The 17,796-nt window shown below is 32.1% G+C and overlaps 1 protein-coding gene across 2 annotated transcripts in view; it reads left to right on the top strand.

Moving 5' to 3' along the window:
- Positions 1-17,796, top strand: part of LOC126740856 (intermembrane lipid transfer protein Vps13D) — a 261,585-nt gene that overhangs the window by 201,932 nt on the left and 41,857 nt on the right. For both annotated transcript variants that reach the window (XM_050447025.1, XM_050447023.1), the window contains exons 48-50: positions 3,177-3,352; positions 13,743-13,917; positions 14,010-14,143. In XM_050447025.1, the coding sequence (XP_050302982.1) occupies positions 3,177-3,352; positions 13,743-13,917; positions 14,010-14,143 (485 nt within the window). The remainder of the gene's footprint in view (positions 1-3,176; positions 3,353-13,742; positions 13,918-14,009; positions 14,144-17,796) is intronic.

Genomic DNA, 17,796 nt, shown 5'->3' with positions numbered 1-17,796 from the left:
TTTACAAGTTCCTAAGTACTACCACAAGAGGGCGTAACTGTACAGTAATTTCAAAAAAATTAAATTTCGTCTAAAATAGCCAGTATTAGGTACCATTTTGAAAACATCAGAATAATCTTCATTAATTTTGCCTTGATTTGGCTAAAGAATTTTCTTCATATCTCCAATGAGAAGGGTGGGGGAAGATCATATATAATGCAACTTTTTAATCGCCCTGTACTCAGATTCTTTATTAAAAGTAATTCAAGTGGGTACTCGTTGAAAAGGAAATTCAAAGGGCCTTCAAAATATGCACCTGTCAATGTCACTTTGTTTTCAGTGAAGTCGTCAGAGGGCGTTGTTTAACAGAGACTGGGTTGTTAGAGATTTTCTCTAAAAAGTTAAATGCAATGATATGATTTTTTCACTGCAGTTTCGAAGACTTAAAACATACTAACAAACCAGTGAAAACCGCGTTTCGATATCTCCATTTGTTTTCGAGTAATTGTAAAATAACCTATTTTTTAAATTTTAAATATAAGTACCTATAATTAATTTAACAAATGATTAAGAATTAGCAGGAATTTACAGATTAGATAAGTCGGAATAAGTTTGTCTTAGCGTTTTTACATATATTGAGTCGCATTAATATACAGGGTGATTCACGGTAGATCGCCTATTAGACGTTTTAGGCGAATGGCAACGCCGATCAATCTGAAAAAAAAACGTTACAAAAATTAAACTCCCCTGACTTGATAACAGTTTATTTCAAAGGCTCAACGGATGCCTCTAGAATAATATATATGCTATGCGGTATCCAGAACAGAGACATTATACGAAAAGGACATTTGCAAGATTAGCTACTCGGTTAGCAGAAAATAGCAGTATCCGTTTACCTCTTATTCAATCTTCAAAATCCTTCTGACTAAACAATTATAACAAATAGCGCAAATTAATACTAAATATAAAATAAATAAAAATAAAACATATAACTAAATCAATTTCTTTCAAGATGTTCGAAGTGTCCACCATAGTTACTAATACAGTCGCGTACTTTTCGATAAGTAACGTGAACTGCAGCCTCCACTTCGGCAACTGATACGCTTATTACCGCATTTCTGATTCTAGCTATCATATTATCTCGTGTTGTAGTTCTGGTTTGGTAAACGATATCCTTTAGTCTGCCCCACAAATAAAAATCTAGGCAAGTCAGATCAGGAGATCGCGGGGGCCAAGGAAATATACTTCCTTGACCAATCAACCTATGAGAAAACCTTAAATTAAAAAAATTTCTCACATTTATCGCAAAATGCGCGGGACATTCATCGTGCTGTAAAAACATCCTTGCACGGGTTTGAATTGGGATGTCTTCAAGCAGTACAGGCAAGTGATATATGTAATGGCAAGGCAAGTGATGTAAAAAATCTAAATAGGTGTGTCCATCGAGGACCTCTTCAAAAATGTATGGACCAATAATTCTTCCCCCCATTATCCCACACCAGACATTAACAGACCACCGACCCTGATACTGCACTTCTCTCATCCAGTGGGGATTTGTCGGAGCCCAATAGTGCATATTATCTAAATTTACACTACTAACACTGATGAAAGTTGCCTCGTCTGTCCATAGAATGTTTGAGACAAACTGGGGATCTTCTTCCATCATATTGCTAAACCAGATACAATAATCAAGTCTATCAAAATCGGTTCCTGTTAATTCCTGATGCAGCACCATATGATATGGATGCAACCTAAAATAACATTCAAATTAGGTAAAAAATATCAATAATATATATTTTTTAATATTCGATTCTAGTAATAGTCAAATTTAGTTATCAACTTTTTAACAAACAAATTGTGGTCTCTTAAAATGTTATGCACAGTTGATTTCGTAATGCCCAAATCCAATGAAATTTGCCTTATTCCTATGTGAGGGTATAATCCAATATAAGCAAGCACATTAACAATATTTTCTTCAGATCGTCCAGAGCGACGTTTTCTGTTAAGAGGTAAATGGATACTGCCATTTTCTCGCAACCGAGTAGCTAATCTTACAAATGTCTTTTTCGTATGTCTCTGTTCTGGATACCACATAGCATATATTCGAGAGGCAACCGTTGAGTTATGATTGCATTCGAAATAAACTGCTAGCATATTATAGGCTACTTCATTGGAATTTTCATTTTTAAACTTATTAATTTGTAGTAAAAAAACACTTACACATAAGAAATAACTTAAAACTGACAACTGTCAATTTAAGTAACTTTAAATGACATTTTCCAATCCTTTGTTTCTGTTTATATTTCCATAGGCCTCTTGATATAATAGTAATATTCAAATAGAATTAAAAAATAATGCTCTAATAAATCATATTCGGAGATTCTCGATTGCCAATTATATTTTCAAGTGGAAATAGGATTATGAGCTTTCAAATAATTTTCAGTAATTTTTGATAATATTCTGTCACAAAGACCGCCCTAATATTGCTAATAATATTTAAAATTTGAAAAATAGGTTATTTTAAAATTACTCGAAAACAAATGGAGATATCGAAACGCGGTTTTCACTGGTTTGTTAGTATGTTTTAAGAAACTTGAAACCGCAGTGAAAAAATCATATCATTGCATTTAACTTTTTAGAGAAAATCTCTAAAAACCCAGTCTTTGTTAAACAACGCCCTCTGACGACTTCACTGAAAACAAAGTGACATTGACAGGTGCATATTTTGAAAGCCCTTTTAATTTCCTTTTAAACGAGTACCCACTTGAATTACCTTTAATAAAGAATCTGAGTACAGGGCGATTAAAAAGGTTGCAGTATTCATGATCTTCCCCCACCCTTCTCATTGGAGATATGAAGAAAATTCTTTAGCCAAATTAAGGCAAAATTAATGAAGATTATTGTGATGTTTTCAAAATGGTACCTAATACTGGCTATTTTAGACGAAATTTGAATTTTTTGAAATTACTGTGCAGTTACGCCCTCTTGTGGTAGTCTTAGGAACTTGTAAATATTTTCCAGCCATTTTTTTTTGCCACTTTTCTTAAGAATTTTTTTTTTCAGCACTGTGCGATGAATAGTTTCCGAGATACAGCCGGCGTCCTTTCTTATTTGGACACCCGGTACATTTAATAAACGGCAATAATATTACAGCTCGACAGAAACATATTCACATCTTTTTCTTAATTTTCTTTTAGAGATCCGAATTCAAGAGTTTATTTTCTACGACTGGAAGTAGTTCTTCAAAGTGCAACTTTCTACATAATATTCACAGACGCCGATACGATGCCACCGCCAATCAGAATTGACAATTTCTCTGAAGTGCCCATTAAGTTTGGTCAGAGTTGTTTTATAGATGTTATGCACAGTACAGGTAAAATTAATGTGATAAACAATATACAGCGTGTCTCAGCCAAATAGGATAAATTCGATAATATAAGAATAACAACTAAGAACAACCTTTTAGGGTTTTATTAAAAACTTTAATTAAAACATTCCTTTCATGGTAATACTAAAAACAAAAATATTAATATGTGTGTATAATTTTTAAAATACTCTTTTAGAAGGTACCACCCTAATTTTAGAATAAAAGTTCTACTATTAAAATTTTTACTAAATAAATACTTAACATAGGTGCCTGGTCTTGTGAACTGGCGTTTGAAGGTGAGAATTGGGATTTTATAAGTTATAGTTGGAAGATGAAAAGAGTGGGAAGATGGATGAAAACCCAGTCTTACACTTTTTTTATTAACAGTAATAATATAAACAAAATATTGAAAATATATAATAAACTTAAAGTTATATAACACAATTTAAAAAAAGGAACAAAACATGATATACTAGGTCGTTTCTTCCTATATTCTAGATTCAGAAACTTTAATAGTCCCGCTAATCTATTGAGTCAGATTCAATTTTTAATTTAAATGTTATTCAGGTTGTCAATTTAAAAACCTTCAATGCGAATATCTTTGAAAGCAAAAAAGTTAGAAAAATTAAATTTAATATAAACGTTATAAAATGAAGAATTAATTTATAAAATTCTAAATATAAAATCTTAAGCTTTTAGTGCAGATATATTGAATATAACACTTCTCTCTCTTTGCTGTCCTTTTATAATACCATATATAACACACATCATAAAAGGCTGTATTGAGAACTCATACTTTCCCAAAAACTGGAAAATAGCCAACGTTTTGCCTCTGGCTAAAGTTAATAACTCTATTGAATTAAGTCAACTGAGATCAATATCAATTTTGCGAACTTTCCAAAAAGATAATAGAAACTCAGAGAATCAACTATGTTGACAGACTTAATATTATACCTTCCAAACAGTCAGGATTTAGACCTCGATATAGTTTTTCGATGGCACTGTGTGATATAGTGGACGATATTGTCACTTCTTAAGATTCTGGAAATGCAACTGTCTTGATACTATTAGATTATTCCAAAGCATTTGATATGATGGATCATAATATTGCGGCGTTAACTTTACAGTGTTACTATTTTGCCAAGAGTTTGCAGACGGTAGCTCAGAATTATTGGAAACTTGGGATTGTTCGAAGGTTCACTTATGACTGGCTATTAAAGAATATAAACTTGATTATAACTAATAAATAAGAGGGCGCCACTTAGTTTTTTTTATAAATGAAAGAAAACTAAGAAAAAAGATTTGGTATATAGGTTTCAATTAACAATTAAATGACCCTGGATAAAGTAGATTTAAAGAGGCAAAAAAAAAATATCTTAACAATACAACCAAATTATATTTACATGAAAGATATGTATACACCTCATGTTCTAATCTGTTAAATGTTAATAATTTATTATGAATTAAAATATGAATAATGTTGATATGATTAAAATAAATTTAACAAAATTAACATTTAAATTATGATTTCGCTACTAGGTAGATTTCAGCACGTGAAAAATAAATTGCAATTATTAAAGTTTTTAGTATATATTTGTATTACGCAGGGGAAAGTTCATGAACCTTTTTACCTAACGCATATCAGCCTTAACCGAGTTATATCTACTTAACTACCAAAAAAGATACTGAAAAATACTGAACAAAAAATAACTAAAATTATAGGTATGAAATTGACGTATTAAATTATGATATTGATTAAATATTTGTAGCAATAAATTGAAATTAAAAATATATTAATAAAAATTTAAATAAGTGAGACAAATCTATGGTTAGTAATATTTAAATAAATGGAATAGACTGGCCTGTATATTCCTCCAAGAAATGAACGGCTGGCCTTCAAAATCGAGGCTGTGAATGTATGCCATTTGTAGCTTAGCTATCTGGACTGGGAATCTCTAATACTAGCTCTAACTCTGGCTCCAGCTCCACAGCTTACAGCAATTTCTCGGGGAAATCAAAATCCTGCAGCCATCAACAATTGAAGAAGAATAAAGAGAAAAACGGAAAAATAAAACCCTAAAACAACGGTTGTCATTGTATTCACTGTCGATAAAAAAAATTAATGTCGTTAAAAATGTGACACACTCACCTTGCTAAGTTTCATTATCTATCCATCAAAATCTTGGGCATCCTGCACCAGAATTATGAGTTAAACGGTTCCCTAAAGGAACAAGATTAAGGACTATAAATTATAAACCATATTGACCACTTCCTGCTTCATAAATTTCGGAAATAAAAAATCTGGTCTTTTACGTGCGCTTCTACCTGCAACACGGGAACAAGATTTTGAAAAATGGATGCAGTACCGACTAAATAAGTAACGACCCCACCTCTCGCCTGAGCTGTCAATGACAGCCAAACAGAGAAAACATTAATTAAGAACAATCAGAAGAGTGACACGTTACCGTAGTAATGTGTCATTGACAGTGTGAATTTAAAGAAATATGAATAAAAGAAGTTGACTGAAATTATTAATATAATTATTGAAATTAATGAAATATCAATGGAGCGTTAGTGAAATTAGGAGTAGAAAAATAAAACGCTACAATATCTTGATTGCAATTTTAAAATATATAGGCTTTAAGGAGACTTCGTCTTCTTTAATTAATTAATTTTGTTAAACAAAAAAGAGCGAGCCTAGAGGGAAAAAAATCAGAATTTTTGAGTGTCAAATCAGGAGTACCTCAGGGTAATATACTTGGCCCACTTCTATATAGCATATATACCTTTAACATTGCAAATTCCTTAAAATATTGTAAATATCATCTCTATGCAGACTCGGTACTCAAATGTATTCATCATTTATACCTAGTTTAGCTGCAATATCAACAGAACAAATAAATAATGACTTAGGGGAATTACTGAAATCTTCAGAAGATCATTTACTGAAAATAAATGCTGGCAAATCGACAGCCATTCTATTCTGCAATGAAACTTGTAAAAACTACCTAAAGACTAGTATAAAACCTAAACTAGGCAACAATATAATAGAATTTAAGGACTCAGTTAAAAATTTAGGCTTAATATTGGATAATAAATTTAAAGAACATATTACTTTTTGTTTAAAAAAAGTATATTTGACGTTAAAACTAATTTATTCACATAGATATTATTGGTCGCAAAAAATGCTCTGTGAAACACTCGTTTTATCATTTTTCAACTTTGCTGATCACGTATTTTTGACAGCCTGGACATAAAAAGGGTTCAAAAAGTGCAAAATTGCGGTCTGAGACTCATATGTGGTGGCATAAGGCGTGGACAAAGAATATCTCACAAATTGTCCGAAATATGGCTTAATATAAGTGATGGCTTAATTTACATCCAGCAGTATTTTTTTATAAAATTATTAAATTTCAATGTTCTCCATATCTCCACCGCAAAATTAAATATCGCACCGATAATCATAACATCAATTTCCAAAAATTAAACCTTTTAACTATACCACCTCATAAAACTGAAACATTTAAGAAGTCATTTACCTACCATATTGCTTCTGTAATTAATAAATACAAAATAATGGACTTTTCTTAATCGATACCAGTCTTCAAAAGAAAATTTAAAGCCAAATTGGTGCAAGAGCATCATCTCGCTATGCTATCTCATTTCTATCTGATCTTACTCTTCTTCTGTTTTATTTAAATGAATCTCTGTCCTTCTCTGTCTCTCTCTCTCCCTTTCTCTTCTCTTTAATTTCTCTTGTAATTTGTAAACTGAAAACTATATTGTTTTTTTTTTCGTTGCTCACTGCTTTGCGGCGATGTATTTTTTTATATAATTTTTCCTTTGCTCTAGCAGCTGCCTCTTTTTGGATGTAAGCTGATGTAGCTTTTTATTACTAATAGTTCAAAGTTTTCTTATGTATTATTTCATTTATAAGCATGTATATTTGGGAATAAATAAACCATAATTATTATTATTATTATATAGGTGGGGGAAGAAGAAGCAGCATACGTGGCAAACAAAAAAAAGTTTAGCGAAGAGCACTTGATGAAGCGGCACAAGTAAAAGTGTTAGGAGATTTTGCTATGAATCCTAAAATGTCATGAATCTGTTGATAGGGTACTTCAATTGAATTACTCTCATCCAAATACTTGAAGAGTTGTGTCAAGGATCGAAAAATTCAATTTTTCAAGGGATTAACAGAAAACTTGATCATTACTTCTGAGTTGCTTAAAAATATTGGTTTTACCGAGAAATGTTCTTTCCTTAAAAATGGTTTTGTTAATAAACATAACTGTAGGTACTGGCGTGACAAAAACCCGTCTGTTTTCAGGGAAGGAGACACACAGTATCCACAAAAAAATCAATGTATGTACGGGAATATTAGGTGATGCTATTATTTGGCTTTTATTAATTAATGGGAACCTTAACAGCGAAACGAACCTTAACAGCAAAATATACTTGGAACTGTTTGACATCATTCATTCTCTTATAGTTGAAGAAATAGAAAATCACTTAAATACTTGGCAAAATATGAACGTAAACGAAGATCTAATAAATTTTCAATGGATTCGATGGAGGACCTTCTTCGTTCTTCTTCCTTACTTTGTTCTTCCTGCGATACAATATATAAACGCAATACAGTTCCAGACTAGTAGATTGGAAGAAGACTTCCAATTGAATAGCCGCTAATATCACCAGATCTAACACCCCTTGATTTTTTCTCTGGGATCATTTGCAAACTGTTGTGTTTAAAATAGAATTAGATTCCCTTGATGATTTTCTGCAACGAATTATTACAGAAGGTCCATCTATTCCAAGAACAATATTTCAAAATGTACCTTTTTTTTAACAAAGAGACCAAAAAAAGGAGTATGAAAAAGTGCATACTATACACCAATTGAGACAAACCTAACTCTATTTATTTAAATAAACACGAGCAAGCAAATATTTGCTTTCGAGTATTTGGAAGATGTCTGAAAAGAGTTATGGAAATGCTAAACAAAAGCGAAGTCTAAATAAAAGTAGAAAAGGAAAGAGTAAAGATGAAAAAGGAAAAAGTGTACGATGAAAGAGAAAATGGAAAACAAAGAAGTTTAAATGGAAATAAGTAAAAGGTAAAAAAAGTGGAGTGAAAAAGAAGAGGGCCTTGAATGGAACTCATGAATGTGAAAGTAATTTTATTTGCGAATGTTAAAGAAAAGAGAGTGAGGTAAAAAATGGATACACCATTGTTAGATAACAATATTTGAACAGAGTAAACATATTACTGTCGATTACCATAGATTTCTCCAGGGTGAAGTACCATTTTGCAAAGCAAAATAATAGGCGAAGGACTATGTAGGGGAAAGGTCCCTATATTGGACCTCCTAACAAAATACCTCTGTAAAATGAAATTTTGTGAACCAAATTGTAACAAAAAAATTGTACATAACTTTAGGCCTGTTATAAATGTATAGAGCTTACAAAACAGGCTAAAACCTGTTGCTGTGGTTAGCAAAAAAAAACGAATCAAAATAGAGTTATTGGTCCAATTTAGGATACTGGTTTCCTATTTTGAACCGCAAGTTCCCTAAATTGGACCATGTCTATATTTTTTTATTTTTAATGAAAAAACGTTTATTAAAATATTCAAATACAGTACAAAACTAAATGTAATTCTGAGATTAATTTACTAATATACATATAAGCCTAAACTATTGGGTATATAAAAGAAAAAAATCAGTCTTTGTCAGACTCGCAATTTATACATTCATAGAACTCAGTATTGCGACCAGTGGTGCACTTTAAGTGTGCCGATTTCTTGCATAAAATACAGCGTATCCACTCTTCCCCTGGACCAGATTGCAAAAATGGAGATAGGCAAACGAGGCAAAGGCACTCTTCGTCTTCCGATTCCGATTCACTTGATGACTTTTGCGGCAAACAGCGTTTTCCCTTATCAGATTTAGATACAGAGGATTGTCCCTTGAAGGTCGGCTTTGAAGAAGAAAATACCTTTTTAACGGTTTGAGGAGGTGCCACTTTCTTATGTTGGTTTTCTTCAAGGGCATCCTTGTAGGGGCTACTAGTTATTATTGTCGTAGAACTGGAAGCTGCTGCGCGCGATTTTCGCTTTAAAATTGGTAGAGGAGATATTTCAGAAATGGATTTTCTTTTTTGGGGCGATGGCGATGGCTTGGAGCATGCGAGCTCTACCGATATATCTCAGGATGTGGAGGCATGTTGGGATAGGCTGTTGATGTTAGTAGAAGTACTCTGGGACATTTCGTTTACTGAAGAGGTAATGTTGTCTTTTGGCGCATTTGTAGGCTCGATGTTCACATTGAAAAGGCAAACGAAATCACTGTCATCAAACACATGTTGATCTAAAGGCCATATGACGCATTTCGCAAATCCGCTTATAGCATTTCCCACTGATGCAGCTTTAGCATATGCTTCTCCCAGTAATCTTGATACCTGAAATTGCGTAATGTTTTGGGTAGGGTGCGCACGAAGCCATTTATCTGCTGATATGAACTAAGGTGGCAACATGATAATTCCATTATCCCTTGCTAAAGTTATGGCTTCTAAATTTTTTGTATGGATGGTATGTCCATCCATTATCAAAAGTACTTTCTTATTTTTAGATGGCTTCGCAAAATTAATTAAATGCTTTAGCCATTTTGCGAATAATTCACTCGTTATCCAGCCCGATTCTGAACAAGCAAATTCTGTTTCTGGAGGTGCGCCTTCTTTGAGTTCATCTTTGAATCTTATTCGCTTGAATATAAGCATCGGTGGGACGTACATACCAGCAGCATTAATGCAGCAAACACATGTCGTATTTACTTCTCGTTCTCCACTTGTAAGAGATCCTATTTGATGCTTACCCTTCTGTCCAATTATTTTTTGCGGTCTCTAGACTGTAGAAAGACCGGTCTCATCGACATTATATATCTCCGACGGACCAAACTTATGTTTATCGTAAAGAGCAGTGAGGCAATTAAAAAAAGCTTCAACTTTTTCGTTGCTGAACCCTACAGCCCTCGCCGCTGAAGTTGCCTCCGGCTGGCGAAGCGATAGCTCTTTGTGTCTAGATATAAAACAATAATACAACTTTTTGCCCGCTCGTCCATTTTTAAACCTGTGCGGAATTCCATTCGCTTCGGCGACATCGTATGCGAGTTTCCTTAAATCACTACGAGTGATTCCAAACAGACTTCTCTCAAGCTCTAGAACATGCTTTACTATCTCTTCCTCAATTTCTGGTGGAAGATCTGCGGCTCGTCCAAATTTTTTTTCACTTCCATGAACATGTTTGTTTTTGTCGTCAATTCTGCGTTTTAACGTTGCCTTCGGTATTTTATACCTTCTAGCTACTTCGTTTAAACCTATACCTTCATTTTGATGAGCAATTAAGGCTTGTTTCTTCTTATCTTCCTAGTTCCATTCCAATATGGAATATTTTCCACGTTGTGACATATTTACCTTGAAGAAAAAAAAAGTTGCTTAATTTGGACCGGTCCAAAATGAGAATTATTAAGTGGTTCAATTTAAGATACTATAACCTCACTTTAAAATAGTCGTTTTTAAAACGGTTTTGTTGTGAAAAACAGGTAAACTATTAGGTGAAATAATAGGTGACAACATGTTTAAAATGTATATATAGGTAGATGACAAAGTTACTCACCAGTAAAAAATAAAGCCCTAAGAAGCTAACAGCAAAATTACATCAGCCAGCACGAAAACATAACACATGTTATTTCCCGAATTATCCGAACTGTACAGATCTCTTGTTCGGGCTGCGGCTAGCAAATATATAAGCTATATCTACCGGCCAACAAATGGCGCCTGGCACAGTTTTTATTCGAATAAAGGCGATGGTCCAATTTAAGAGGTTAAAAATAGGACCGGTCCAAAAATAGGGACCTCTCCCCTAAGTAAAAATATAAAAGGGTGTTATTAAACTAATAAATTAATTAAAAACATACTAAAAGTTACATGATATTAACACAAAATGTCCATAAAAGGGTTAAAAACAACGGCACACACATAACATTACAATACATTAATCTAGAAGCATCTCATCATACCGTATATTTACAAACCATAACGGATTTTGGTTTTTAAAAATTCGATATGGGTACTACATTATACACAGATATTGAATACTAGTACGAATAGAAATATTTAGGATTAAACGCGACTAACAGAACATTTTAAAAAAACTATTAATTTACAGGAATGTGGTAAACTACTTAAATAAATTTACAATCTTGGCCGCTTCTCGGTAGTGGGCATTAATAAGCCCTTATAATAAGGTTCGTTCAAACAATTAACTTGTGTATTTTCCATAAGTTTTGCATAACCTAAATGAAAGCAAAGAATTAAACATAATAGAAAATCTAGAAATAGCAAAACTAGATTTTTAAAATGTTGTTTTAGTCGCGTTTAATCCGAGACGTTTCTATTCGTACTAGTATTAAATATCTGTCTATAATGTAGTACCCATATGGAATTTTTAAAACCCAAAATCCGTCATGGTTTATAAATATACGGTGTGATGTTTTTAGATTAATGCATTGTAATGTTATGTGTGTCGTTGTTTTTAACCTATTTATAGACACTTTGTGATAATATCATGTAACTTTTACTGTGTTTTTAATTAATTTATTAGTTTAATAACACCCTTTTATATTTTTACTTACATATTTTCTCTTGACAATGGTTTAACAACCGAAACGCGTCGAGATTTTTGAAATAAATATTGTGAAGTAAACAGGACCCTTCGCCTATTATTTTGCTTTGCATATTACTGTAGATTTCACAAACGCCTGATTCACGAAAGATAAACACCTGTTCAACAAAATATAAAATTTAGCAATATGGGCAGCTGCTTCAGCCAAGCTTTCTAAATTTATTGGAATTCAAAATGTTCAAAAAATTCATTTGTTAAATAATATGGATGTTGGATAAAGAATTGTTTTTTTTTCTTATCAAATATGTTGTATATATGCAATTTCCTTCCTGATTTCGCATAAAAATAATAAGGACTGTCTTTTAAAATTTGGTCTTATGTCTGGGTACTGAGAAGTTGTGCTTATTTCTTGTCTGATGATTTAGATTAATTTAGTAATTTTTTTTAAAACAAGTTTTGATTTTTATGTGAGAAGCAGCATATTTTATACAAATAAAAAGAGAAGGCAGTCATTATCCTGTAACTCAGACATAATGAGGCACAGTGCTCCAAGTAGGGTGCTTACTATTCTTTTTGCCCTAGAAAACTAGTTTCACCAGTCCAATTTTTACCTCATTTACTTTAAGAGTCAAAGCATTTTTTGTTTTGTCTCTATTTTAGAACAGGATAAACTTGGTCTTGCCAGAATTTAGAACAAACAACTTTTCATCATAAAATTTCTGCATTTTAGCCGCAATGGAATTTCCAAAATTGAGGGATATTTTGATTCCTTACCGCAAATTCTCGCTGATTTGAGGACGTCCAAGAGAAGTTTGTGATTCATCATATTGAAAGTCTTACTCAAGTCAAAATACACTGCAAATGTGTACTTTCCAGGAACTATGGCTTTCGCAGTTTTATTTATGTAACTGAATAAAGCAGTTTCTCTGGATCTGTTGTTTTAAAAACTTTAGTAAAATAGGAGATTTTGTTTAAGTGTTTTAAGAGACTATCGTAAAAAGCACGTTCAAATGTTCTTGAAAAGATAGATGGATCTACCACAGATCTATAATTGTTTGTCAGAGGTACTCTCTTTTTTAACTTGTATTTTTTTAATTTCTGGAAACATTCCTTCTTGGAAGGATTGGTTTATAAGAATGAATATAGAAAGGCTGATTGTATGTTAAAATGTTCACTCTTTCATAAATTCTGCCATAAAGCCTTACAGCAGCCTTTAGCTTTGAGGAAACATACTCCGTCTATTAAGGGCCAAAAAAAAAACAAAAATTTTATTTGATTAAGAAAAGCAAAATAGGAAGCTAAAATTACAGCAATAATGCTAAGAAGATCCAGCAAGTCTCTCACCAAGCCCAGATTGGAATTTTTTCCCAGGAGAAAATACAGAGATTAGTCGCAAATCAAAAAATTATTCATTTCAGTCATAAAATCAAACTACTTTATAAATTTGTTTGTTTTCTTTTACTGTTTGAATGGCTCCGAATTGATTTTTATCTGCGAATTAATAAATCCCGATATACATGTAGATCCAACATCAAACAGCTGCTTTGATTTATAATTCTTTCACAAATTCAAGTAGCATTTTTTTGAAATATGCTTTCGTTCATTTATTACCGAATTTTTTCCATTTGTCATTTGGCTGACACACTCTGTATAAAAATAAAAATAACCTAAACAAATACATTTATATTATTTTTGTTTCTTTTTAATTGTATATAGCAAGGGCACATTCAAGCGTACCATATGCATGGGATGAACCTACGAAAAAACCGCTTATAAAACTAGTCGCTCCTGGGGGTGTTTCAAAGTTATGCGACGTTAACAATTTGGGCCTAGTAGGTGAACTGACGTACGAGAACTTCATCTACATTGCTTTTGTTGGAACTTTTAAGAAGTAAGTCACAATAATTAATGTCTAAATGTACTTTTATTCACTAATAAATCACTATTTGCTAGAATATAAAATATTTTTGTTCCTGTTTTTAGCGCTCATAGAGTGAAAGATCCCCATGACGTGGAGTGTCAAGAATTAGTATTGGACGTAGGAAAAAAGAATAAGGTTTTTCTAGCGCGGAAGATCCCCAGTCAAAGATCGCAATTATGGAGGATGACCCTAGAAGGTACAAACAAAATATAAATGCAAAAATATTTATTTCCCAGTTTTTTACATAATATCTTATCCTTAATTCTTTAAAGTATTAATCAAAGTATACTATGTATAAATTAACTTGCTACACGGGGTATTGCAGAACAAGATGCTGATCCTTAAGGGTGTTGTGTCCTAAACTTCTTCTTGAGCTACAGTGTGTTGAAAGTTGTCAGCCTTAGAACCAAATTTAGGAGACCCTGTATTTAAGTACCGCTTGCATTTTAGAGTTGTTATAGTGTAATGGTGAAATAGTGTACATGTGCTTATGTTTTTATACAGGGTGTTCTATTTGCCATGTGTGACTATTGCTATTTCCGAAACTATAGGAGATACGGGGGTGGTTAAATTAGAAAAAAGTTGCCAATTTTGATCCTTGTTCTAAATCCTTTTATAGCGTTGCAAAATGCTTATTAGTTCGTAAATTACAGGGTGATTTATAAAAAAAACGCCAAATTTTATTTAAATGACTATTTTCAAAACTGTTGGTTTTAGAAATTTACTTTTATATTTATAATTTTTTGTGCTCTACTAAACTTAATGTTTAATTTTTTTTTTATAACGTTTGGTATCTTGGCAACGACTGTCAACTTTTTGTTTTTGAATACGGACCTGCATTTTTTATAACTTATTTTGAAAGCATTTTTTATTCCTTTTAAAATGATAGTATCTCATTCATACGTTTCTCAACGTTTCAACGTATTAATAACCATCAGGAATATTTCCTTAATGCGGGCCCGATTTTTTTTTAATTGCAAATTAATTACTTATTGATACAGTAAAAAGTTTTTCTTTTTGGTTGTTATTTAAAAATATTTATAAACGCTAAAATAATATAAAAGTGGTAATACACTGGCCAGCAAAAGGCAATCATTTTTTAAATAATTTTCACTATTTTAACTAATAATATTTATTTGATTTTTGATTAAAATTTTAAAAAAGTGAGAATAAATAATTAAATAATTAATAAATAATAATAAATACAGTGAAAGTTGGATATAATGATGGCGAAGGGACTACTGAGCATGGGTCGTTATAAACGGTCATCGTTATTAAAGGACCTACAGTAATGGCCAAAAGTAGACAGACAAATGGTTTTTAAAAAAATCAAAAGAAATAAAAATTCTTTAATAAAGATATTTAAGTATGTTATGGGCAACATGAACATGTATAAAAATAATAAAACATTCTTTAGAAACAATCGCCTAGTTTGGTAAATAATAAGAAATAACTAATAAAAGTAGCTAACTAAAGTAGATAGACAAATTTAAAAAATAACCATTTTTAACATCTTTTTTTTCGAAGTATTTTTTCTTAATTACAAACTAAACCATCTACAATATTAGTATTTTGCAAAATACCCATTATTGTCTATTACAGTCTGACATCTACGTGGCATTGATTCAATAAGATTGCCTATGAGTTTTAAACCAATATTTTTCCATTTCTGTTGCAACCGTTCGAATAATTCACCTTTATTTGAATAGTTTGTATCCCTAATATCACGATCTACAATTTCCCATAAATTTTCGATGGGATTAAGATCGGGTGACTGGAATGGACATTTTAAAATTGGAATTTTTTCTTCTTCGAAAAATTGCTTCATAATTTTGAAGGAATGCTTCAGGTCATTATCTTGCTGGAATTGGAATCTCAATGGTAAATTGTCTTCGACATAGGGCAACATAACATCTCTGAGAATATTCCTGTACATAAACCTGTCCATTATGCCCTCTACGCGATGTAACGGGCCCATTCTATAACCTGAGAAACAACCCCAAACCATCACTGATCCACCTCCATGCTTAACTGTGGGTTTTGTGTACTTGGGATTCAAACGCTGGCCAGAAGGACATCTAACATATTGAATTCCATCGGAATTAAACAAATTAAACTTCGATTCGTCGCTCCAGCAAACACGTTTCCATTCATGCTTTGTCCAGTGTATATGCTGACGGGCAAATTCCAATCGGGCTAAGCGATTCTTTTAAAAGATTCTCTTCTACCAACCTTCGTATTACAGTCCTTAAGGACACATTATAAATCCATAAACAAATCAAAATCAAGTAACATCTGAAAATTCTGTAACTGTGTCAGTCTCTCCATTAATACTTAATTCGTGGAATTTGTGAGAAACAGCTGCACTCATTCCAATATTAAATTACTCCAAAAATGTGGTTCTTGTTGCATCAGACATTCTTAAATAGCTAAATGCTTCACCAACTTTTACTCGATGATTGTGTTTGAATTTAATCTAAAACGTTTATAAGTGAACATTTGATATTAAAGCAGAACATAATAAAAATGTATTTTTAAACAGTTTGTAAGCCTATATGCTTTTACTAGGATGACCAATTTTTGTTCTTATTCTATATGTGTTTCTCAAAGGTGATTCCCCCCTATAACTTTTTTATTTTTTTAGATAAAAAAATGAAAAATTGGCAACATTGTTTATCAGATAAATTGGGATTAACTGACATATTCAAATATTTTTTGTCACTTCCGGTTTTAGCGGAAATGGTACCAACTAAGAATTTCAAATGGCACCCTATATATTTTATTACATATTTCGACAGAGAATGACATTTTGAATACAATGGTACCTCATATGTCAATTTTTGACATTTCCTTTATATTATTTTTTAATTTTTAATTTTTAATCTAGAATGCCATGATTATGTTAAAAACACCAGTTTTCAAGTCAAAGAGTCATTTTATATTTAAATATGTAAAAAATATATTGGATGCCATTTGAAATTATAAAGATGGTACCATTTGCGGTGATACCGGAAGTGACAAAAAATATTTGAACAAGTCAGTTGATCCCAATTTATCTGATAAATAACCTTGCCAAATTTCATATTTTTATCTAAAAAAATAAAGAAGTTATAGGGGGGAACCACATTGGAGAAACACCCGGTATTTACATAAATGATTTTTACTAAAAAAAATAAAACATTAAAACGCACGCAGCCACTGCGCTAGAATGTGGCCAACCGAACTAGACAAAGAGGATGAAAGCACGTCTTTGATGTTTTGCGCGGGAAAAAACGACGTTAATGTCCTCTTTACTATTGACCAGATCTTTCTAACATATCGGCATATAAACTGTCAAAAAATATTAAATCGGTGCAACTTTATTATGGACCACGTTTTTGCGTAACGTGATAATATTGTTGCCAGATCTAGGTATTGGATTACGTTACCATAATATTATATTATACAAAACTTACCTTTATTTCTACGTTTAATTCGTGTTTAAGATATTTATCGTTTTTTATTGTATCCTTGTTTATCTTCTTAACAAGTACACTAATTAATGCATCGCAGTTTAAATTTCGTTGTCGGCATTTACTTTTTTTTTGGTGTCTTTGGTTTGTTCAAACGACTATGTTGACATTTGAATAATTTCTTATATAAGTACCGTTTTGGATGTGGAATTGCTTTCCATACAATCCAGTTTGTACAGGTGGCTTCAGAAAACTTGGATAACCAGTTATTGATTTCTATGCCTGGATTATCTCCACTAAACTTAGTTCGAACTACAGCGGTAAAATTTTCAGGACTGTTTATTTCGCTTTGATTCTCAATTACCAAACAGTTGACATCAAATTCTAGAAGTTTCTT

The sequence above is a fragment of the Anthonomus grandis genome, chromosome 10 (assembly GCF_022605725.1).
Source record: "Anthonomus grandis grandis chromosome 10, icAntGran1.3, whole genome shotgun sequence".
NCBI classification, from domain to species: Eukaryota; Metazoa; Arthropoda; class Insecta; order Coleoptera; family Curculionidae; genus Anthonomus; species Anthonomus grandis.
The sequence above is the reverse complement of the archived record's forward strand: the minus strand, read 5'-3'. Positions and strand labels throughout refer to the sequence as shown.